At 41.7% G+C, this 26,143-nt stretch overlaps 1 protein-coding gene across 1 annotated transcript in view; it reads right to left on the bottom strand.

Moving 5' to 3' along the window:
* The window catches only part of FARS2 (phenylalanyl-tRNA synthetase 2, mitochondrial), a 334,052-nt gene that overhangs the window by 202,987 nt on the left and 104,922 nt on the right, over positions 1–26,143 (bottom strand). Inside the window, 1 exon segment of the mRNA XM_067562627.1 lies at positions 14,888–15,019. Coding sequence (XP_067418728.1) covers positions 14,888–15,019 — 132 coding nt within the window.

The following is a 26,143-nucleotide window of genomic DNA, read 5'->3' as shown; positions in this document are numbered from 1 at the left end:
TTTAATTGCTTGTATTCAGAGAGAGAAATCAGCACAGGATCACAGGCAGATGCAACACAGGGAGTGTCTTTATTGAACTAACACTCAAACCAGCCAGGAATGGCTGAGCTATCCCCTAATAGTCTAACTCTATTGCTATGGCAACAAGCTAAGCTCTGTTGCTATGGCAACCAAGGCAATTAGGCAAGACACAAAATACACAACATGTGTCTTATTTCCTTTTTAATCTGCCAAGCCCTGCTCTGCCTATCGTAGTTTACGGCATGCATTCCCCAGAACATACTACTCACACAGGCAGGGGGTAATATCCACATGATATATTGTGGACGATAGAGATAAACTGTATTTATCATGCATCTATGAACAGCTCACCTACACCTTTCCCCCTTAAGCCAAATCCACCAGGACTTCTTTCAACATTCCAAACCTCTGAGTTTAGATGATTAAAGTAAAATTTCATCAGCTATTAACTATCAAATTGGGTGTATCACTGGGATTGGCCAGCTCTGGCAATCATATAGCGTATGACTGCCAGATAGCTCTATGTACATGTAAATAAAACCGCAAACTCTCCATCTCTTTTACTTACAGAGGTAGAGATCAAATCACTAGGAAGGTTTGAGATGAAAGATGGCCCAGTGGTTATGTCACTTGCCTAGGATTTGAGAGACTCTGCTCTATCACAAACATCCTATGTGTCCTTGGGCAAATCACTTTAGCCTCTCAGTGTCCTATCTGTAAAATGGAGATAATAGCCCTCCCTATCTTACAGGGGTGTTGTAAAAATAAATGCATTAAAGATTGCCGGGTGCTCAGATTCTATGTTGGAGGCCATATAAGTACCTTAGATAGAGAGTCCCTGGAAAAAAGGAGATTTTTTTCCCCACTAAAATATTTGTGATGCAGGCCACTGAGGCTCAAGAGGGAACGTTAAATTACAGTGGGTGTCTTATTTGAGAAGTACAACTTTAACTCAGTATAACATTGGAGACATTTTGTGTGTCTATGTACTCAAAACATTGATATGCAACTGTAATCTTAGCTTCACCTTAAAGGTTTTATAAGCATGTGCATGTGTGTACCCCCGTCTACTATATCTATACACACATGCATGCATTTAAAGATTTCAAGATTTGCAGTGTTAGGTACTCAAAAGGATGCTAGCACAAGTAAAACATATTGGGTTTGCATGCTGAATAGGCCATATGTAGCCATCGACAATCAGTTGCACACATACAAAATGAGAAATGATTGCCTAGGAAGGAGTACTACAGAAAGGGATCTGGGGTCATAGTGGATCACAAGTTAAATGTGAGTCAACATGTAACACTGTTGCAAAAAAAAAAAAAAGCAAACATTCTGGGATATATTAGCAGGAGCGTTGTAAGCAAGATATGAGAAGTAATTCTTCCGCTCTATTCCATGCTAATTAGACCTCAACTGTAGTATTGTGTTCAGTTCTGGGCGCTACATTTCAGGAAAGATGTGGACAAACTGGAGAAAGTTCAGAGAAGAGCAACAAAAATGATTAAAGGTCTAGAAAACATGACCTTGAGGGAAGATTGAAAAACTGGGTTTGTTTAGTCGGGAGAAGAGAAGATTGAAGAGGGGATATGATAACAGTTTTCAAGTACTTAAAAGGTTGTTACTAAGGCGGAGGGAGAAAAATTGTTCTCCTTAACCTCTGAGGATAAGACAAGAAGCAATGGGCTTAAATTGCAGCAAGAGTGGTTTAGGTTAGACATTAAGAAAAACTTCCTAACTGTCAGGGTAGTTAAGCACTGGAATAAATTGCCTAGGGAGGTTGTGACATCTCTGTCATTGGAGATTTTTAAGAGCAGGTTAAACATACACTTGTTAAGGATGGTCTATAATTCTTAGTCCTGCCTTGAGTGCAGAAGGGACCAGACTAAAAGACCTCTTGAGGTCCCTTCCAGTCCTACACTTCTATGATTTTATGATCTGCTGAAATATTTTATGCAATTTATCAGGCAAGACCTGAAATAAAGAGCTGAATGAGGTATTAAATTTCCCATTCTCCAAAACATCCCCCCACCATCACTGCTTGATATATGAATCAAAATCCTACATCTCTAAAATTTGATTCAGAATATATCCATAAATTAAATAAGTAAAGCTGTGCCAACCAGGTACTATGAACAAGATTTTTCCATTAGCTACTAGTTCACTGGTTATTTAGCACAATAGTGAGTTTGGATGTGTCAAAACCAGAGCCTAAAATAATTGAAGGGTTAAGAATTTGAACTGTCATTTTCCTTTAGAAAGCATGTGTTATGCTGATCTGTAAAAATAAATTAATAAAATAATAATACAATTTTTAGAGTGCTACAGCTAAGGTTACACATGTTAAAATTTGTATTGTGCAGAAGATGGCAGCACTGTACTCAGTAACACTTTAAATACTGGAATTAGCTGAACTGTAGCTAAGTGTTTTAAAACTGGAAAAACAGACATTTTGAGAATTAGCATCTAACTTTCACCTCATACAGTTCTTTGTGGCAAATATACTTACATTCAGAGGAAGAGCTTGCTTCAGTGAAATTAGTTTAGTTAGTGCAAACTCCTTTCTTTGTGTTTCTCTGTCTTTATGAGGAAGAAATTTTATCAGGCTCATCAGTCTTTGCTCACATCAATCTTAGGACTGAATACATAAGGACTGACTTAACAATCAATTGTCAGCAAAAGTGCTTTCACTGTAACTTCAAGATATTATACATGATCTTTTGAACCTCAGCACTGCACAGCAGTGTTTAAACCTAGAATACAAGTGAATGCAAACTTTGCACAGTTTCTCCATATCCTTGTCAAAGGCCTCATTCCTCCATGGAAGTCAGAGCAATCCCCTTTTCTTTCATTTTAGCAAATTGACATTTTCTCTCCCAAGCCCTCATCATATCCTTTGCATTCATCCTCAACCTCAAAAAAACCCAGGTAAATGGCCATCACTGAGGGCTATGCCGCTGCTACTTTTGAACTGGAGGGCAGGAGATACATGTGCAGCAACAAGCCTTGCCAACTCTCCCGCCTAGCAGCTTCAGTACAGCAGCACTCATGATTCAAAAGCACTTGGTGTGAGATATCAGATAGAGTTTACATACGGAGCTGGAGCTGCTGTTTTTCAAAAAGTCTTAATTACAAAAATATCCATCCTACAAGTTATTATTACTATAATTTTTTGTATTGCAGTAGAGTTTAGAAGCCCTTGTCATGGATCAGAACTCCATTATTAGATTAAGATTAAGATTAGATCGATATATAGAGTTTAAAGCCATAAAACCATCGAGTTTGGCCTGCAGTATAGCCTCCTGTATAACCCAGACCAAAAAATGAACCTTATTTGACTAAAATGTATCTTCCAGAATTCATCATTTCACTTGGTTGTATGTCCAGTTACTTTCATTGTTAAAAATATGTGCCTTTTTTCTAATTTGGATTTGTCTTGCTTCAGCTTCCAGTCATTGGTTTTTGTTATGCCTTTCTCCACAAGATAAAAAAGCCCTTTCATATCGCGTATTCTCTCCCCATGAAGGTACTTATACACTGTAATCAAGTCACCTCAATCTTCTTTTTCATAAACTAAACAGATTGAGCTCTATAAATCTCTCACTTTAAGGGATTTACTCCAGTCCTCCAATCATTTTTGTGGTTCTTTTCTTCACCCTCTTAACTTTTTCAACATCCTTTTAAAATGCGGATACCAGAACTGTACACAGTATTCCAGAAATGGTCTTACCAATGCCATACACAGAAATGTAATCACCTCCGTACTCCTAACTCCCTACTCCCCTGTTTATACAAGTATGGACCACATTAGCCTGTTTTGCCACAGCTTCACTCAGGGAGCTCATGCTGAGTTACTTATTATGACTAGGGCCCTACCAAATTCACAGTCCATTTTGATAAATTTCATGGTCATAGGATTTAAAAAATCATAAATTTTATGGTTTCAAATATTTAAATCTGAAATTTCATGGTGGTGTAACTGTGGGGGTCCAGACACAAAAGGAAGTTGTGCAGGGGTGGGGGGCAGAGGTTGCAAGGCTATTGTAGGGAGGTAGCGCTATTGTCACCTTTCCTTGTGCGCTGCCGCTGGTGGCAGAGCTGCCTTCAGAGCTGGGCAGCAGGCCAGCAGATGACCAGATTTCATGGTCTGTGATGCATTTTTCAGGCTGTGAATTTGGTAGGGCCCTAACTATGACCCCTAAAATCTTTTCTGAGTCACTTTTTTCCAGGATACGGTCACCCATTCTATAGCTATGGCCTGCATTACTTATTCCTAGAGGCATAACTTTGCATTTGGATGTATAAAGCATATTTTGTTCCAAAGGGCCCAATTTACCAAGTGACATAGAAAGCTCTGTATGACTGCCCTGTCTTCATCATTATTTACCACTTTAAAACTAGTTACATAGGCAGGCTGAAGATCTGGAGGCAATGTTTGGCACCATATTCTCAATGGGTTACAAAGAGTAGTCTTCCTAGTATATGCACTGCAATTTTCTTTTAAATAGTCAATAACACTGCAATACTGCCTCCCCCTTTACACTTCAAGGTTTTTATTTTGGATCCAAACACTCAACAGAGACCAAAGTATGACTGGATATGAAGAATGAACAATCCCCATATCTCAATCAGTGATCCTTCAAGGACAAGGCCGAGGTCAGCTTCAGAATCTTGGGTGAAGAAATCATAATCAACATCAGAAGTAGCTGAACCCTGAAAGTGAGGTATGACACTAAAACAACCCTATACGTGATAAAGCAATTAATCTTATTTTATTTCAGAAATGTCAAATTTAATGTGCTATTTTTATTGTCTCTGTCATTTGGGTTCTTTGTAACACATTGTGAAGGTCAATGTCAGATGCTGGAGACCTGCCAGGTTGAGAGTTATGCTGTCAAGAAAGAGAAACAAAGTCCCAAAGGCTGTGGAATCTTTTTTTTAATATCAAAAGACAAAAACAAAACAAAAACAAAAAGACCAGGAAAGTTGGCAACGAATTAAACTAATGAAGCTTTTGCTCTTGCACACATTTGACTGTTTCTAAGTAAATTTTCTATTTAAAGGTGACTGAAATCTAAGAAAGGTTTCTGTCAGGGATGGTCTAAGTTTACTTGGTCCTGCCTCAGTGAAGGAGGCTAGACTTGACGATCTCCAGAGGTCACTTCCAGCCCTATATTTCCATGATTCTCAGCAGGTAAGTAGATATCAGAAGACTCTTTAGTAGAACAGTGTCTTTGGGAAAACAATAGTTTAGCCCAGGTTCCATAGGGCATTACAGCTACAATGGAATTCTTCACTCAATACTAAATGTTCAAAACTGAAAACCTTAAATAATTTGACAATATCATTTGAATTTGATACATCCTCAGGTTATCCTCCAAGGAACTGAATTAAGGTATTACAAGCAGGAGAACTGCCATTACAAGACCTATGCAGTGTTGTAGCCTTTTCGGTCCCAGGATATTAGAGAGACATGATAGGTGAGGTAATATATTTTATTAGACCAACTTCTCTTGGTGAGAGAGACAAACTTTCAAGCTACACTGAGCTCTTCTTCAGGTCTAGGAAAGATACTAAGAGCATCACAGCTCAACAGAAGATCAAACAGATAGTTTAGCATAAGTAGGGGGCATATATTCGAAGGGTCCAGTCAAGGCGAAGTGTCACTACTTCACTTCTAATGCCTAACATCTTTGGGGCAGGAAACTTGTCTTTTAATCTGCCTGTAAAGCTCATCTATACTACTGCCCAAATATATATAAAATAAATAAAAGACAGCATAAAAATCATCCAATATGTGGCATCTTCAAGGCATCTTTAAAATATAGCCAGAGCAGGTCCCTGTGCACAGGCAACTTAGTTTTGAGTGATAGCTTTTGGTGGTTTAAAAAACAAATAATGGTGGGTAAGGCTATATTTTTTTCCACGGAAAAGTGCCATTTTTTTATGGAAGAAAAAGGGAAATTTCACTGGACAACATAAAATATCATAAGTATATATCTTAATGGCCACATGAACCAAAAATGCTTTGTAACAGGCGACAAAATTTTGTTAGGAAGAAATGAATAAAAAGTTTCTACTCATTGCTTACTATTTTGGAGCTTTACTTCAAAATTTTCACTGTATCAAAGGAAAACTTGGATATAAATTGTTCAAAAAACAATGTTTCAATAAAACCAGTTTAAGCACACGTTCTGAAACTTCTACTGTAGGAAAAATTTTGTTCAGCTTAAGTTCATTCTGCTGCAGCATGCTGTAGGAATGCAAACACTCCCTTGTTTCTGCTCTTGTGCTTATCCATTAGCAGTGCAATATAACATTTTCACCTATCAAAATATTTCCCCAGCTCTGGCCTAGCCAGCCAAAAATGAATAATGTTGCTATTTTTTATTTTCCATTCAATCCTGTTGAGCTGAGTTCTAGAATATCACCCATGGAGATTCTGAGTTAGCAATTTTCACAATAAGTGAGCAACTGGTGGGAAATTTTAATTTCATGTTTTCCATAGAGCAGTCAATTTCATGTTTTCCATGAAATCTCTGATAACTGTGAAAATAATGCAGCTTCATTCATAGGTGAGTACTCTGGGTGGAATTCTGAGGCACAAGGACAAAAAACCCATGAAAACCATGGTGTTTATTTCCCAGGAAAAGGTAAAGATCTCTCCCCTCTCCCCCTGCATATGGGCAGGATAATAAACAAAGCACTAATCAAAGGAGCTGGAGAAGCATGATACTCTATAGATTGGCTTAGCAGAATTAGATTTTTTTTTATTTTTCCATTTTTTTTCCAATTTTTAACCATTTCTATTTTTACAGTTATGGGGAAATTAAGGGGGGAGGTTGGGATAGGGGTAGCATTAGGGCAGTGCTGATAGCAGGTGCCCAAGATACCCGGACACAGTGAAGGGGAAGCTGTGGTTCTGGCCACCAGAGCTGAAAGGAGAACGATTAGCCCCCAGCTATGTGGGAGGCCACTCACGGCTGATCAGTCTCTGCCTGGGGACAGCCCCTGCAGTTGTGGCTGGTGAATGAGCATGGGGCCGTGACAGCCATGCAGAGGGCTCCCTGCACATCCATGGAGCCATGGAGTCAGTGACACTGGATCCCTGCAGGCGCAAGGAAGGCTGTGGACCTAGTGGGGCAGAGCAGAGACCTCCAGCACTCCCAGCTGGTGAGAGCAGGGACATGACAGCAGGGCTGCAGGGGGCTCTACCCTGCCACAGGGCCCGTGACACCAGTCCCTGCAGGTGCAAGGTGCGGGGACGGCTGCAATTCTGACAGGGCCATGCAGAGACCTGTGGCTGAGAAGGAGAAGGACAAGCCCCTGATGTGGGGGAGGCCACTCTGCTGCTGAATGGCTCCATCTCCCACGGCCGAAGGTCCATCCTCCTCCTTGCAGCCCTGGCCGGGGTCTCTGCTCTGTCCTGCCAGTACAATAACTTTCCTCACTCGTGTACCTCCAGAGATCCAGTGTCACTGGCCCTGCTGCCATGCAGGGAGAGCTCTGCAGCTCCACTGTCACAGACCCACTCGCTCTCTCCTGTGACAGCAGGACTGCAGAGGGCCTTCTGTGGTGCTGCAGGGCCAGAGACACTCAATTTCTGCAGACATAGTTGGGAGGTTGCATTCACACTAACTGTTACGGATGGACATGCTTTCCATCGATTTGAGTGTCTCAGCTGAAATCAATGTTTAACAACATCTATCAATTTAAATTGAGTCCTGTCAAGCCTTTCTATAGAGGGAAGAGAGAAGCCACGAAAACACCTCTCTGTGCACATACAGGGTGGAGAGTTTGGAAAGGAAGTTCCAGCCCTCCCAGCAATCAAGATGAAGGAACTAGGAGGCACACTTTTGATTTCTACCCTTCCCAGCAGCCATGAGAAATACTTCCCTTCTGGTCATAGTGCCAGGGCAACACTAAGGATTTTTAACTTTGTTTTGGAGGAGGCTTCTCACCGTAACAAATTCTGAAAATCTATGAGTCTGAGTAATAATAATAATCATGGCACCATCATAAATAAATGTTAAGTTGGTACTTTGGGAATATTCTGAAATCTGTGTGAATAGGACATTTACTACTATTATCTGTATAGACTACATCAAGTCATATGTAGTAATTACAAGACACATTTTGTAATAAATAAATAACAATTTTGGTTTTGTCTGTATTAAGTCTATTGCAAGGTCCTGTATATTTAATCTTTAACCGTACAACAAAAGAAAGCAAGAGGAGCTTTATAGTGTTTCAGTGGTTGGGATGTGTTTCATACTAGTGCTAAGCCTGGACACTTTTATTTTGCAAAGTGAATTCTGAACAAGCTGGGGGGAGTAGGGGATTGAAATCCTTTTGCATCTCCAATCACAAGTAAAAAATAAGATTCCTCAAATTCAAAACAAGCTTCTAGCCTCCCAGCACATCTTACCAGAGAAGTTAAATACACTATCAAGCTTTATACATTTTCATAGTTCCTTCTTGTATTTTCCTCTTTGTAATGTCCCCTGAACAATCTGAAAATAAAAGTCATCTTTTCTCAACAACTTTGTCTCTTTCTGTTTGACAAACATTGATTCCTTCCTTTCCATTCCCAAGCTGCAATACATTTTGCTTTGAATGGAGCTGAAATTAACAAGATTTTCTTGGTCTGCACAATCTGACCATCAATAGACCTGGACTGGAAACTGTTGTCTCATCCCACAAAAAGGGGAAGTTATTCTTCGAGATGTGTGGTCTATATCTGTATTCCATGCACCCATAGCCAGAGCTTTTCAAAGCAATCGTGTCTGTTCCTTCTCCACTGCTGATCTACCAGATCCATAGCAGAGGGGAAAGAGGGTGGGATGGGATGTGGAGTCCTTCCTGCTATTGGAGAGGACATCTCGTACTGCCGATGAACATTCTTGTGCTAGCAGAGATGTCCATCCAAAAACCTGGCTGTCAGGTGAAGCGTCTGTGGATCGGAGTATCTGAGTCTGCCATTGTGTAGTGTAATCAGTTTTTGAAATGTTGGGAGTAGGAATAGAGGATGTTTCGACATGCAGAGACCATGCAGAGAAATGGCAAGGCCAGAACGGTGCGATCAAGATGACCGTCGCCCTCTCCCATTGGAGTTTGTGCAGGACGCGTGGCAAGAGTGGTAGGAGAGGGAAGGCATAGTTGATCTGGTCCAACCAGTCAATGACCACAGCATTGCCCTGCAAATGGGCACCAAGTCCTCCCCTTGAGCAGTACTGAATGCACTTGGTGTTGATGTAAGATGCAAAGAGGTCCCTGATCAGAGGTCCTTAATGACCAAAAATGTCTGCAATTACCGTCTCATGCAGTTCCCATTCATGGTCGTTTCCAAAGCTCCTGCTGAGAGCATTGGCAATCACGTTCTGGGTCCCTGGTAAGTAGACTGCTGACAAGAGGACACAGTGTGCAACACACCATTTCCAGAGGCGTACTGCTTCCGCGCACGGTACTGGGGACCTTCTTGCTTGTTTATGTAGTAAACTGTAGTGGTATTGTCTGACATGATGAGACTGGATGGATGGAAAAAATGTGTGGCATGCTTTGCATACTGCCCAAAGTTCCAGGATGTTGATGTGCATCCTGGCTTCTCAAGTGGTCCAAGTACCTTCTGTTATGTGATCTCTCATGTGTGCTCCCCAGACATCAAGCGACATGTCTGTTTTGATTGTCACGCTCGGCGAGGACGGGAGGAAGGACATTCCAGAGCAGATTTAGAGCAGGTCTGCCCACCATCGAAGGGAGGAGATCATCTCTGGTGGGATGACGAGAACGGTGTCCATGTGTTGGGTGCATGGGGGAGTAGGCTCCCTGCAGCCATAGTTGTGAACAGTGGAGGCTGTGTGACATACGTGCACGCTGCCATGTGGCTGAGGAGGGAAAGTCAAGTTCTGGCTGAGACTGAGGGGTTAGATGTCACTGAAGCAATCAGGTCCAGTAGGCTGTAGAACCTGTCTTTCGGCAGATAGGAATGTGAGGAGGATGTGTCAATGTGTGTTCAAATGAACTCCAGGGACAATGTAGGATGCAAAGTTGATTTTTTGACATTCACACTCACCCCAGGGAGGAGAGGAATAGAAGGAGCTGAGATGTCGATTCCCAACCTTCCTTTTTGGATCATGCTGCAAGCAGCCAGTTATTTAGGTAACGGAAGACGAGAACTAATTGCCATTGGAGGTGTGCCACTACCATGGAGAAAACTTTTGTGAAGACTCGTGGAGCAGTGGTAAGTCCAAATGGGAGAACCCTGTATTGGAAGTGTCGTGAATCCACCATGAACCTCAGGAACTGTCTGTGGGTCGAATGGACGTCAACATGGAATTAAGCATCCTGCATGTCAAGAGCTGTAAACCACATGCCTTTTTCTAGCGAGGGAATGATGGCCGCGAGCATGACCAGGCAGAACTTAAGTTTGCAAATGCAATGGTTGACATGTCAGAGATCAAGGACTGGTTTTCATCCCCCTTTCTTCTTGGGCATCAGGAAATATCTGGAATAGAACCCTGTGGCCAGAAAGGCTGCAGGGACTGGTTCCACTGCTCCTCTCTGCAGAAAGGAGTCCACCTCTAGGATAGAAATATCGTTGCAAGAGTGATCCCTGAAACGGGCTCAGCGCAGGGGGCTCGGACGAGGTAGCATCAAAAACTCAATCGTATAGCCATGCTGAATGACATCCAGGACCCACTTGTCCATTGTTATCGCACTCCATGCTGGTAGGAAGACTTTGAGGCGGCCCTCAAAGGGGGCACAAGAGCACTGGGGTGTAAAGTGGTTGATGGCGCTCTACATGCACTCAGAAATATTGCTTCCACAAAGATTGGGTGTGCTGTGTAGAGGGTTGCACCGGCCGACAAGACCTGTGGACCTTCGGGCACTTTTGTGGAGATTTGAGTTTTAGTGGTGCTAGAACTGGGAAATTCTATAGCATTTTGTAGGCGACAGGTGGTAAAATGTTATTTTCAGTGCCGGTGTATATATGTTTAGGAATTACAGGGTGGCTCTAGAGTCTTTCAGTGAATGAAAAGAATCATCCATCTTCTGGATGAAGAGGTGTGATTTATCAAAAGTGAGGTTCTCAATTGTGTGCTCTGTACCTCGCTAGGGAAGTCTGATGAATGTAACCAGGATTCCCTTCTCATGACAATTCCAGGTGCCACTGCATGCAAGGACATGTCCACAAAATCAACTGCAGCCTGAAGTATGGTGGTGGAAGACCAACTTGCCCTCCTCCAAAATATCTTGGAAGCAAGCATGATCCTGCTGAGATAGTTCATCTGCAAAATCCACCATCAACCCATAGTTCAAAAAGTCATATTTGGGCATCAGCACTAGGTAGTTAGAGACACAGAACTGGAGGCTGGCTGAGGAAAAGAACTTTCTACCTATAAGCTCTAACCTCTTGCCCTCCTTGTTGGGGGTGGGGGGGGCGAGGAGGGGGGGATAGCGTGGATGCTGCTGTCTGGCTTGCTCTGTAGCAAACTGGATCTCTGGGAAATAGGCGGAGGATGGGAGAATAGAAACTCAGACCCCTTGAGGGTGGAGGGAGAACACAGTACCTCTTTTCCAGCCCCTTTGGGGTGGGGGCGCACATGGCTGGGATATGCCGTACAGCAAGTGCCAGTTGGAGAATGGCATTGTTGATTGATAGGGTCACTCTAGCCAGTACCAATCCATGCAAGGTGTCTAGTAGTTGGTGCTGACTGTCCTGCACCTCCTCCAACAGAATCTGAAGAGCATTAGCTCTTCCCCTGAGCAGCTCCTGAAACTGTCAGTAGTCATCCGGGGGAAAGGAGGGCATCATCGACACAGCTACATCTGGGGACGACGGGAGGAACCTCTCCGGATCCGTTGGTACCAGGCTGACTGGCACATCATCCAGTCCCAGTTCCAAACATCTACTCGAAGAAAGATGGGGTGGTGATACAGGGGAGTCCTCCCAAGTTGAATGAAATGGTTCTGAAGATGAATATTGGGGCCATGAGCTCCAAATATGACCAACCTAGGGAGGTGGTGGAATCTCCATCTTTAGAGGTTTTTAAGCTGCAGCTTGACAAAACCCTCGCTGGGATTATTTAGCTGAGGTTAGTCCTGCTCTGAGCAGCGGGTTGGACTAGATGACCTCCTGATGTCCCTTCCAACTCTATGATTCTATGATAACCTGGTTGATCCTGCTGTTGCTGCGGCGGTACCCATGGAGCTGGGTATCAGTGACTCCTGGGCTGAGGCAAGAGAGGGTACTACCATGTCGGAAGCCTCTGGCAGTCATGCCTTTGGAAACAGCGGACCATGCGTAGTATCCAAATCCTCAGACTCAGAGAAACCGCAGCCCTGTACAAACGGGGGCACCAATAGAATGGTGTGTGCTGTAGGAACACGACCAGAGGCAGATCTGACATAGAGAGGGGGCCTTCTTAGCAGGTGAATATACTGGAACATGCAGAGACCTCATCTGTTCCAAGTCAAACAGTTCATGAGGCTCAGGAGCACATCCAATTCTCCCCAGCGTCAATGGCACCCGGTAAAGGGGCCTGTCTCAGGGCCAACGATTCACGCTGTACCAGTGAAGCTGATGCAGGACGGGAGCATGGTTCAGGGACCAGGACTGGCGTATCCAGCAAACAATGCCACTTCTCCTTGCTCTTGTGGACCTTGGAACATGTCCCTCCTGTGAGGTCAGAACTTGTGGACAGTACAGCATCTTTCTTGGATCTGGAGGAAGACTGACTGCCTTTGCTTACACGCATGCTTCTGTGTTTCATGGCTAGGCCCCGACGTGGGATCCCTGCTGCTGGTACTGGAAGAACTGAACTGGGATTCTGCGGTAGGAGGCACACTCCTGGACTGCTCAGGCCGATGTATGTGGGGGTACCCAGCCAGGATCTAACCGCAGCCTCTTGGTGATCTCCATGAGGTGTTTCTTACAGTGCAGTGCCCAGCCTTCCCGGGTATAGGCAGAGAAGGAGAGGCAGATACTGCATCTGAATGCAATGTGGGCAAAGAGGCATCCCCCAAAGTCCTTAATTCTACAAAAATTACTACAAACACTAAAACTACTACAAAATCAGTAAAATCCTAACTATGAATGAGAATAAAAACAATTTTTTCTGGAAGTTTGGAAAGTGTGTCAACAATGATGAGAAAATAGCAGAAGCTCCAACTCAGACGATGTGGCAGTGAGAAGGAACTGAAGACACAGTCGGTCTGACCCGCCCTTTATCACTTTGGGTGAAACCACAAGGCAATGCAAGGGGGTATGTACGGACGAATGGACATTACTACTTTGAAAAGTTCCAGCTCCAGGCACATGGCACATAACCCTCAATGGAATACAATAAGGACCATCACTTGAAGAAGAACTGTCAAGACTTCAAAAATATTCCTGTTCCTCATCAGTACTAAACTTAGACCTTTCAAAGTTTTTCAAGAAAAATAAGAGACACCCCACTTGAATCAGGTAGAGACTTGAACCTAGATCTCCCACATCTGAGGTGAATGCCTTAACCACCAGACTAATAACTATTCTGAGATGAAGCTCTCTCAGTGTCTCTTGTTGGAGCTGTCCCACTTCATATAAATAATGAAATATTCACTGGGCCAGAGACAGACTGACTCTATACCAGTAATCAGGGAACTCACCTGGGATGTGAGAAACCCAGGTTAAGTCCCTACTCTAATGAATATTAAAAAAAATAAACGAATAAATAAAAGGAACTTAGAGTTTGCTAAAGATAGATGTATGTCTACATCAAAAACACAATCGTGGCCAAGCTGCAGTTTGTTCTGCTGTAGCATAAACTTACTACAGCAATGGAAGGGGTTCTTCTATCACTGTAGGTAATCTACCTCTCTGAAAGGGTGTGGCGCTGTCTATACTTGGACTTAGGTTGGTTTAACTACGTTTCTCAGGGTTGTAAATTAAACATCCCTCAGTGATGAAGCTAGGTTGACTTAAGTTTTAGGTATAGACCAGGCCAGAAATAGCTAAGGAAACCCATAGCAACAAAGCAAACTAAATACACCATAACAGGAATACCTGGAAGCAGCAGCCTGCCACATTTGCCCAAAATACATTAGTAATATTCCAAAGGGACACCCGGTTGTAGGAAATGACAAAGGAAGACATAAGAAACTGATTTTCAAAAGTGCTGAGCACCTATAACTGCTGTTTATTCAAGGGAGGTGCAGGTTCCCAGCCCCTCCAAAAATCAAGGCCATGAAGTACTGAATTTGAAAATACTTGAAAAGTAATCCCATTATTGTTTTCTTTCCTTTTTTTGTAATCTTTAGAGGATACCTCATGTCAGGCAACCAACCGTATCGCTGTAATTTCAATTAAATTAAATGCTGTTGCTCTTGAAACAGTATATGATAATCAGTACAAATAACATATAAAAGGAGAATATTTACCGAATTAACACAGTGGTAGCTACGATGCCACATTTATCCCCTATACTGTAGTATCCCAGATACTAGCGTGTGCTGTTTGCTAACAGCATTTTTAAATCATAAATATATCAGTAAATTACGCTTATTTTGAAAGATAAACTAATTAGTTGACAGACAAATTCTCCTATCTTTTTAAAATTAAGGGTCCTCCCTCCCCCCAAATTCCCTAAAAAAAGACAAGGTCTCTGTTTCTGGCCTCCAGCTTCCGGGCTAACTTGGTGCCCTCAAATCACAACATACAGTGTGTATTCTGTCTGCAGGCTATCTGCTGCGACTGCTAGTAACAGAGATGCGTGGTGGGTGCAACACACTGTAAGGGAAAGGGGAGTTGGAGATTGTGAGACTGATTGTGCTGGAAGTGTTTACTAATAGAGATGTCAATGAAGCAGAGAAGTTTCAGTACCTGAGTTAACTAGCTGCTGCTCCATGACCCCACAGCCCAGGACCTCCATCCATTCTCCCTGGAAGTTGATCTCCATCTCAAAGGAAGGGTGTGTAAACGGGAAGTAGCAGTCTACCCATCTAATTTCCAGTCCTATATCATTGTTTAAAAATAAATAAATAAAAGGTTAAGTATTTAAAAAGCTACTGCTCCAACCCTTAGTAAAACTTGCCCTTCAGTTAATGACACCAATTACTGCAATCCTGAGAAAATAAATAGCAAACAAACTAATTTACAGCACTTTTGTGCAAGGTAATAAATCTTGAAATTTGTGAAAAAATGGCCATGTCTTTTCTGATATGAAAAACACTTTGTGCAATTCAGGCACCCTTTGAAACCAAATCAATCACTTGTCAAATTCCAGCAACCACCTGGCAGAGAAGGAAAATGAGCCAAGATCATGGGATAGTAGGTAATTTTGTTATTCTTTGTAACAGAAAATGACTAACAGCTCCTCACATAAAGCTAACCCTTTCTGTTGTGTTTTTATTATTCTTATTCTTTTACAATTTTAGTTATTACTTTAATGACAAATTTAGGCAAATAAATCTCCCTTCGTTTCTTTTCATATACAGTAATCTTATCCTGTTTTAAAAATAAAGCTATTTTCCCCGTACATATTTGTGTATGAATATTTTATTAGGTTATACATAAGAGAATACATGATGGTGCAATGTGGCATAGCATACAGATATCAGTGGCATGAATTTGGGATGACTTCAATACTTGTAAGTGGGGAATCCACAAGTGAGCTATGCATAATGCAAATCAGTGATGCAGACTTTTGACATTTTGTCATGACCCCGTTTTGGCGCATTTCATAAATACCTAGTTTCTGGAGCCATATGATTATATGAGAACCTTGACTTCCATTTAAAAAAAAAAGAGTCAGTTTCTAGCCCTTATGATTGTTGAAGAAAGCTTGAAAACATGAAAGGCTCAAGACCCAGAAGCAAAATAAAAAACAACACAAAATTCATTATTTTAAAAAAAATCTCATGACTTTTAAACTAATTTTATTATATCTGCAAGCTTGACTAATGAATTTTGAATTTTGCAATACTATACATATTATACTCAAAACAGTGCCAAGAAAACCTTTACAGCATACTACATCATCATGATTGCTGTAAATGCCAAATATTTTACAGGAAAAAAATGTTTAGATGTGTTTTTCTTTCTTTGTTTATGGTTCTTGTTGTTGTTGTAAGCGTCAACATACATCAGGGCTGAATGGATCCCAAGGTTGAAATCCGGTTTCTATTCCAATTCCCCTCCCCTCACTTTTGCCATTTACTATATGAAACAAATTATTTTTAGGTTGAAATTTTCCATGTTTAGTGTCAGCTCCTGCCCCCTTTTTTTTAAAGCAAATGTGATTCAGCTATTTTTGAGCAATGCAAGCAGAGGAACCCCACCTCCCAAACAACTTCCACACATTTTGATGGAAATGTGTGCACTTACATTAATTAAAAATAGCTGAAACTAGAACCTTATTAATTATGTCTTGATGTCTAGTTGGCAAGCAGCAATAAGCGGAGTGCCTCAGGGGTCAATCTTGGGACTGGTTTTATTCAATATCTTCATTAACGATCTGGAGGATGGGGTAGATTGCACCCTCAGTAAGTTTGCAGATGACACTAAATTGGGGGGAGTGGTAGATATGCTGGATGGTAGGGATAGGCTACAAAGTGACCTAGACAAACTGGAGGATTGGGCCAAAAGAAATCTGATGAGGTTCAAGGACAAGTGAAGAGTCCTGCACTTAGGACAGAAGAATCCCATGCACTGCTACAGACTAGGGATTGACTGGCTAGGCAGGAGTTCTGCAGAAAAGGACCTGGGGGTTACAATGGACAAGAAGCTGGATATCAGTCAACAATGTGCCCTTATTGCCAAGAAGGCTAACGGCATATTGGGCTGCATTACTAGGAGCATTACCAGCAGATCGAGGGAAATGATGATTCCCCTCTATTTGGCACTGGTGAGGCCACATTTGGAGTATTGTGTCCAGTTTTGGGCCCCTCACTACAGAACAGATATGGACAAATTGGAGAGAGTCCAGAGGAGGGCAATGAAAATGATTAGGGGGCTGGAGGACACGACTTATGAGGAGAGGTTGAAAGAACCTTGTTTAGTCTAATTGTTTAGTCTGCAGAGAGAAGAGTGAGGGGGAATCTGATAGTGGCAGATGACAGAAGAAGGAGCAGTGGTCTCATGTTGCTGTGGGGGAGGTATAGGTTGGATATTAGGAAAAGCTTTTTCATTAGGAAGGTGGTGAAGCACTGGAATGGGTTACCTAGAGAGGTAGTGGAATCTCCATCCTTAAAGGTTTTGCTTGACAAAGCCCTGGCTGGGATGATTTAGTTGGAGTTGCTCCTGCTCTGAGTAAGGGGGTTGGAGTAGATGGCCTCCTGAGGTCCCTTCCAACCATAATATTATATGATTCTATTGGTATTAAAATAGCGCTCTAGAGGCTTCATCTGAGATCACGAGCCCATTGTGCTAGGCACTGTGCAAACATAGTTAAGATACTTTCTACCCCAAACAGTTTACAATCTAGGGCCCCAGTCCTATGCTGTGATCTGCACTGGAACAATGTTCCATCCACATGGACTACAACGCAGGGTCAGGGCCTAAACAGACTAAGTGTGGGAGTACTGTTATCCCATTTTACAGTTGAGAGCTGATGTACAGAAAAATTCAGGGTGTCTTCACTGCAGAGTTTATTCGGGTGTTTCTCTTCACCTCCCTTCCATGCACACACAAGTTAAGTGGTGCTCTTAACTTGGGCTAACTGGCTCATTTGAGGCTGTACGCTAACACCCAAGTGAAGCTTTCACTCATGTTGATAACCTGCCCACTTTGCAGTGGGGGGACAAGCTAAACAACACAAAATAATTAAGCTAAATTCAAACTTGACTTAATTCATGTTCACTAATAAGCAAGTAAAAGCAATTCAAGTTTGAAAAGAAATGGACTGAGTAAAGCTTGTTGGGGTGACATTAACTACATATTTCCATGCGTTACATTTTTTTTTTTTTTATTTCAACAGAAAACTTAACTTTGAATTTCCATGATTTATAACTTTTTTTTTTTTTTTTTTTTTAATTATAACGTTCTCTTAAAGTCTTAGATGATGGATTACTTCAGCCTTAGCTGCAAATTAATGAAATTTTTGCATGTAAATATTCATACATATACAATACACTGTAACACATGCATGTATACACAGACACAGCCAAAACAGTAAATACATTCAACATTTAGGAAATACTACAAAGGATGTTATTGCCAGAGTGTCATTCAAACACATTAGCACTTGCATATTTTCTTTTTTGCTTTTAAATATAAACCTCAAGAAATTATATGGATGAAGGTTAATTTTTTATTCATATAAAAATCAGAATATTCAAAGTGATGGTTATCAAATGATCATAATTGTACTATGTTTTTTATTTAAACACAAACTGTATGGTGATAATTATACTGACTTCATGCATATATATAAAGTCTACATGAAATCAGTATATATATACATGAAGATAGTAAAGTATTCACTATCTACTGTAATAGAGAACACCACATATATACAAAGGGATCAACATGTGGTCACTGTAGGAACCATAACTTTGAATTTCCTGACCTTTGTACAATTAGAATCTTACCTGAAGGCTGATGTAAGACTTCGCACTTTTTGTATATATATGCACATATATGAACTTATTTTTCATTCAGATTGCACTATTTGCAAAGGCAGTAAGAATTACATTGAATATTCAACTAATTTTGTGCTTAATAAAAAGAAAGCACCAGCAGAATATGTTATTAATAATCTGTCTTTCAGAAAACAAGCTGACATTTTATTTCTTTTATTAAGAATCATAGAGTCATAGAAATAGAGGGCTGGATAGGACCTTATTTCTATGATTCTTAAGCAAGTAAATAAAATTTCAGCGCATTATCTAAAAGGCAGATTATTAATGATTAAACAAAAAGCAGGAAGGTGAAAACATGATTATATTACAAGAGGTTTTGTGTTTTTGTTTCTGTTTTTAATTTTGAACTGCTGATGCATGTAAATAAGTTGTTTTTTTTTGGGTGTTCCAGGAACACACTCTTTGGGGTATCAGATTTTGTACAGAATACAGTTCTTTTGCATTAAATTATATGGTATTATTTGTCATAACATTACCCAGTGTTGTGATGCACAGGGAGGCTTAGAGAATTAGGATTGCTGTGGAAAATATATACAAATTTCCTGTAATTTAGGATTAGTTAGAACACTAATGGAGTGTTTTGTAACATATATTCCTTTTTTATTTTTAATTTACATTCAAAATTAAAGAAATAACATAAAAAGTACAGAAAATAGAGAAGGGATAGTAAAAAGAGATGTACTGGATAAGGGAAACCCCATACTGTATCAATCTTCATTTACTTATTTTATTAATTTTTGTTTCAGTTCCTCCAGTGCCTATCCCAAGATGTAGACATCTAACTCCATTTAAATGCAATTGCTGACTGGCTAGGCTTAATTTCTTTTTAAATTATTATAATCAGAGATGACATACGAGAAATTTCAGGCACAAAATTTTTTCCAGATATTTTAAAAAATCTGAGGGCTCCAAAATCACACATACAATTTGCAAAAGTCCAATAGGACTTTACAGAACACAGAAAGTTAACCAAGCGACTGGTCCTTCAGACACTATCAGATGTAGACCCACTGATTTCATTATGTCAAAAGGGACTGTTCATGGTAATAAGTAATATGAGCCCAATCCACTGCCAACTGATGGAGTCCTTCCACTAGCTTCATTGGGCATTGTCTTGGGCCCTTTATCCAGCAGTATCTAAAGGATTGGGTTTCTAGTAAGTAAAAAGTAAATGGAGGATTATTCTTATTTTTGAGTAATGCACGCCAGTAAGGAATTGCACAGATCACATCTGTATTCAACAGAAGTGGCATTGCTACATACTGAGTTAAAGGGAGAATCTGTCAGTAGTATCCTAATTGGGTCCTGTAAGGAAAATGTTTAGCCAAAGGCATTGAAAATAAAAATCACTAAGGCAGCCATTGCTGTGATACTGCAAAGAATCAGCAAAAATAGAGTACCAGACATTCTCCAAAGATTACACCTCTGTGTACTATTTTGTTTCTAGTAGGATTATGTTTAGGAAAGGATTCTGGAAGAAAATGAAATATTCACAAAAGGAAGCTACTGAGAACAGAAGTTGCTTAAATCTATGTATGTGAAATTTGCATCTCCTCCTAAATTAAGCTTGCATTTCATGACTCCTATTAATTCTGCTTCCGACAACTAGCAGAAGTTGGGTGGACCAAAAATCTAATTTAACCTATGTTTTGTCGGATGTTATTACCAGATGAGATTTTAGTTAGACTGGTAAGAGGTGCACAAATTGGAGAGAATCCAAAGGAGAGCAAAATGGTAAGAGATTTAGAAAACATGACCTAAGAGGAAAGGTTGAAAGAACTGAGCATGTTTAGTCTAGAGAAGAGAAGGTTGAGGGGGGATAGGAAAGCAGTTTTAATAAGTAAAAGGCTGTTATGAAGAGAACAGTGAATAATTGTTCTCCATGTCCTCCAAAGGTAGGACAAGAAGTAATTGCCTTAGTCTGCAGCAAGGAAGACTTAGAAAGTTTTTCCTAATATATAGCCTAACTATAATGATAGTTAAGCACTGGAACAGGTTATCTAGGGAGATGGTGAAATCCCTGTCACTGGAGGTTTTTAAAAACAGGTTAGAAAACACCTGTGAGGGATGGTCTAAGGCAGTATTTCACACATGCGGCCACATGCAGCCACTAGGGGCTTTTCTTGGGGCCACAGCCTTCTGGGTGGTGAGTGGGGGAGGCAAAGCAGCAGCCCCTCCTCTGGAGCCACCAGCAGAGGTTGGGGCCTGCCCCCCTCTGGAGCCACAAACATGCAAGTTCCTCACCTTCCTGAGGGGGGCAGTGGGATTCAAGCTTCCAGCATCAGCCCCAGGGTGGCGGATGGCAGACTCTGGCTAAAGGCTGCAGCTGTGCAGCACCAGGCTCCGTTCCCCGGCCACAGGGCTTCAGGCTCCGACTGCAGGACCACGGGCTCTGGCCGCTGGGCTTTGGGCTCCGGCCTCAGCCCCTGGCTGTGGGCTGGCCCTGGGCTCACCCCCACTCCATCATCCCTGACTCCCGCTGCCTCCTGCAGCCCTGGGCTTCAGCCACCTGCTCTGTCCCCCAGCTACATGGCAGCAGGACCCCAGGATCTGGCCACTGGACTTCGGGCCCCAGCAGCAAAGCGGTGGGTTCCGGCTCCAGGCTCATCACCTCCACCCCATCACTCCTGGCTCCTTCTGCATCTTCCAGCCCCAGGCTTTGGGCTCCAGTCCGGGCTCACCCCTCCCACACACACACATTGCCCCGGCCCCCGCTGCCTCCACCAGATCCTCATGGACCATCCCATTCCCCCTGGCCCATGCTGCCTCCCTATCTACCTCACCATCCAGGGCTTAATTTGTCCCCTGGCTTGACAGGGCAGCATAAGCCTGCTGTGAAAAGTAATATTTGTATGAATGTTAATATCACTTTTCACTGCCTCACAGCCAACTAGCAAGTCTGCTGCTGTGAAAAGTGATATTAACAAACATACAAATATCACTTTACACAGAAGCAAACTTGCTAGCTAGCAAGTCTAAAAAAAAAAAGGGCAACTGAAACAGCAAAAGAAACAACAACAAAGGAAGGCAAGAACATGCAAAGCACCTTGTGTTTCTATTATGTTTAGGTCCAGTAAAAAATACAGACAACTGCACTTTATTTTTATTACTGAGTCTGCAAAAAAACCCCTACATAAATAAATTACAACGATTTGGACATGTATACGTGCATATTTATTTATTTTTCTAAAGTTAAGTAAGTATTTTAGGAAAAATTGTCAGAGTGGCCACCAGCAAGTATTTGTTGTGAGAACCCCTGGTCCAAGGTATACTTAATCCTGGCTCAGGGGGAATTGTCCATATGATCTCTTGAGGTCCCTTCTAGCCCTACATTTCTATGATTCTATTATTCTGAATAAATAATAATGGTTAGCTCTTGTATAACCATTTCATCCCTATATCTCAAAGTGCTTTCCAAGGAAGTATAATTACCACATTAGAAGAGAACAATATGTGTGGTATCAGGAGCCTCAAGGGCAGTGAACTGAGACCTAACAATGAAAGAAATGTTAGAAATATCCCACTTGGCTCTCTCATACTCTTTTATTGGCACAAAAGTTCAAGAATTTGGTAAGCAAATATGATGAGTTTGAAAAATATATATAAGGTAACATAGATTCTATGGAAGAGAATTTAACAAAAATGTTGAGATAATTTAGAAGGGACAGCAATTACCATTTCAGACATGTGCTAGCAAATCATAATGTGCCCTGTATATCAAAAGCTCATTTTGTGTGGTAGGTCACTGTCTAACCCTGGTACAAATAGTCTCTGAGGGTGGGATCCTCCACTAGTAAAAAATCTGCATACCTTCGCTGAAGTTAATGAATTACACCAATTTACTGTACACCAGCCGAAGATCTGAGCCTAAATGTCTGTCCCTCAGTAGGAATATGACTATAATTGGAATGCGCAAGGTGGTATTCAGTAAATCTTTAATTCATAACTCCCAGAGGGAAGAGGTGGAGGTGACATTTTACATAGCTGGAAAAAGATGAGGATTGGCAGGCTGTGGCTACCAGAGAGAAAAGGACCAGGAGAAATTCCACACAGCTTGAAATTTCCAATCTATACCAGGTCCTCAATGTGGCAACTATGGAAGATAGCTCTTAAAATCCAGCTGGTCTGAGGGAATGGAGAGATCAATGGGACACACATCGATGGTAACCTATAATAAAATCAAGCTTGCCAACAAAGAGATTTCCAACCGTCCAACAAAGAAAGACAATCCTTGCTGGGGATTCAGTACTCAGAAGAATATTCTGTAAAGGACAGACTGACAACAGGATGGTGTACTGTCCTCCTAGAGTCAAGGCACAAGATGATACTCTAAGACTGGATAGGCTTTTGAAGTTGATGAACAAGGATCCTTTAGTAATGGTACATATCAGGACTAATGACATTGTATCACAGGCTCTCTCATAGAAAACAGATTATTTCAGGGAACTTGGAAGTGTTCTGAAGAATGTCCAAGAGATCTTCTCAGAGATTCTTCCTGCCCCATGAGCAATGGAAGACATGAAGCAGAAGATTCTGGAAGTGAACTGCTGGCTAGTGGTGTGGAGTTGAGCTTTTTGGCTTTGTGGAATATTGGTCAACCTTCTATGAGGAGAGGGGGCTGTATATAATCTGGATGGTCTACACCGCACTAGAAGGGGAAACCATCTCCTTGCAGATAGGCTGGCTATAGTAGGCAGGAGGAAGTTAAACTAATAACAAAAGTGGAGAGTAGAAAGAGAGAAGATATGAGAACTCACTTAGCACAACATCAAGATGTTGGCAACAAAATTAATCAAGGAACTAAAGGGCATGAAGAGAAGAAATTCTTTAACTGCCTGCATACCAATGCTAGAAGCCTGGGTAACAAATGAGAGAACTTGACTTGCTCATTTATGATCATATATTTCATCTAGTTGGAATTACTGAAACCTCATGGGATGAATTGCATGACTGGAATAATAAAATCAATCATTATACCTATTTAGGTAGGACCAAATGGGTAAAAGGGGAAGGGGGAGAGTGACATCCTATGTCAGAAATGGAATTATCTGTTTCCAAGTCACTGACAACATTGAAGAAATGATCTTGAATGCTTATGGATCTATGTCCTAATCGATAAAGTAATAGACAGGATATTAGTTGGTGTCTGTCTCAGACCACCAAATCACACTAGGGAATAGGATGACCAGCTCCTTATGCACCTATCTATAATGTGTAGGGAAAAAAATGTGTGTTCATAGGGGACTTCAAGCTGTGTGACATATGCTGCAGGTCTCAGGTTGCCAGTATTAAAACATCCTTGGAATTTCTAAATATTATAGATGATAATCTCCTAACTCAAAATGTGCTGCATCCAACCTGGGGGAATTCTATATTAGATCTCATCTTGAAAGATAAAGAGGAACTGAGCAGAAAACTAAAAATAAATGATAAGGTTAGGTACAAATGATCATGACATGATCATATTTGTAATATGCTGTCACAGGGCGCCTCTGCGGCTACCCAGTGTACTTAATTGCCTGGCCATTCATGTGGGCTCAAAGTCACAAACATACACCAGGTTATCATCTTTCACCAAGGTGTGTATTTATTCTTTTCTTACAAAATAGTGTAATGCAGGCTTACAGCAAGAGAGGGTTACTCATCTTGTGCAGTAACTGAAGTTCTTCGAGATGAGTCCCCCTGTGGGTGCTCCACTTTAGGTGTTGGCGTGTCCTCTCGCTGTCGATTGGAGATTTTTGTAACAGTGCTCGTACGGGTCGCACATGCACCAATCTTGCAGCGCCTTTGACGCCCTTTTTGGCGCATGCGACCTGGACCCCCCTTGGTTCCTTCTCTACCGTGGAGCGCTACAATGTGACTCCAAAGTAGAGGGGAGGAGACTGGGTAGTGGAGCACCCACTGGGATGCACATCTTGAAGAACTTCAGTTTCTGCACAAGGTGAGTAACCCTCTCTTCTTCTTTGAGTAGTGTCCCTGTGTATGTTCCACTTTAGGTGACTCTGAAGCAGTACCTTAGATGGCTGGAGGGACTTTGGAATTGAGAGGTTGTATGGACGGGAGTACTGACCAGCAGCCGCATCTGGCTGTGATGCTTGGTCAATCACATAGTGTTTAGTAAAAGTATAGGCTGAGGACCAGGTGACTGCTTTCTAATATGGGTACGTTTTTTAGGAAGGCTGTGAATGTGGACACAGCCCTTCTGGAGTGTGTTCTAATCGTTTGAAGTGGTAAGATACGTGATTGTTCGTAGCATGTATGGATGCAGCCTGATATCCATTTTGAGAGCCTGTGTGTAGATATGGCTTTTCCCTTGCAATGATCCGCAATTGATACAAACAGTTTGGGTGATGCTCTAAACGGCTTTGTTCTATCCAGATAGAATGTTACAGCTCATCTCACATCTAAGGTGTGGAGAAGTATCTCCCGTGGGTTGACTTGTGGTTTCGGATAAAAGGTGGGTAAATGAATAGGTTGACTGAGGTGGAAAGGTGACGACTTTAGGAACGAATTTTGTCCTTGTGGAGTATTGTGTATGGTGGATGAACCATGAGTGCGCCGAGTTCCCCTACACATCTTGCCAATGTTATAGCCACTAAAAATGATACTTACATCGACAGGAGCATTAGAGAGCAGGTGGCTAGTGGTTCAAACGGCAGTTTAGTGATGGTTTTTAAGACTAGGTTGAGGTCCCACGGCGGTGTGGGAGGACGAATATCTGGCTATAAATTCTGAATACTAGACATGAAGCATTTCATGATTGGATGTGTGAAGACTATTATCGTCAATGTGGTTGTGAAAGGTTGCAAGAGATGCTAGATGTACTTTAAGAGAACTAATTGATAACCCTGTTTTCTTCAGGGTGAGAAGGTATTCAAGTATGCCTGCGATTGGCGCGGATACGTCCGGGATCTGCCTCTGTTGCTACCAGAATGCGAATCCGCACTATTTTTGGAGATAGGTCTTTCTGGTAGAGGGTTTTCTGCTGTTTAATAATACATATTGAACGGGTTCTGAACATTCTAGTTACTCTTGTTGGAACCAGTTAGGAACCAGGCTGTTAGATGTAACTTCCTCAGATCTGGGTGAAGAATGAGTCCCTTGTCCTGGGATAATAGATCCTTGAGGAGAGGTAGAGAGATTGGTGTGCGGGCTGACATCTGCATCAGGTAAGTGAACCATACTTGTTTGGGCCATGCTGGGGTATCATTATTATCCTCGCTTTGTCCTGTCTTATTTTGCATAGGGTCTTGTTTATTAAAGGAATGGGTGGAAATGCGTAAAGGAACTCCCTGCTCCAACTGAGGAGGAATGCGTCCCCTCTTGAGCCCCTTCCTAGTCCCACTCTGGAACAAAAGTGGGGGCATTTGCAGTTGTGGGTTGTGGTGAACAGACCTATTGCGGGGTGTTGCAGATGTTACTGGTACCTGGAATTGTATGGCTGATATCCAAAAAGCTTTCTTCTTGTAGCAGGTGTGTAGATGCCCACAGTGCGGAG

The sequence above is a fragment of the Emydura macquarii genome, unplaced genomic scaffold (genome assembly GCF_026122565.2).
Source record: "Emydura macquarii macquarii isolate MOO-44397 ecotype Brisbane River unplaced genomic scaffold, CSIRO-AGI_Emac_v2 contig_2452, whole genome shotgun sequence".
In the NCBI taxonomy this organism is placed as follows: Eukaryota; Metazoa; Chordata; order Testudines; family Chelidae; genus Emydura; species Emydura macquarii.
This window is presented reverse-complemented; position numbering and strand designations above follow the sequence as displayed.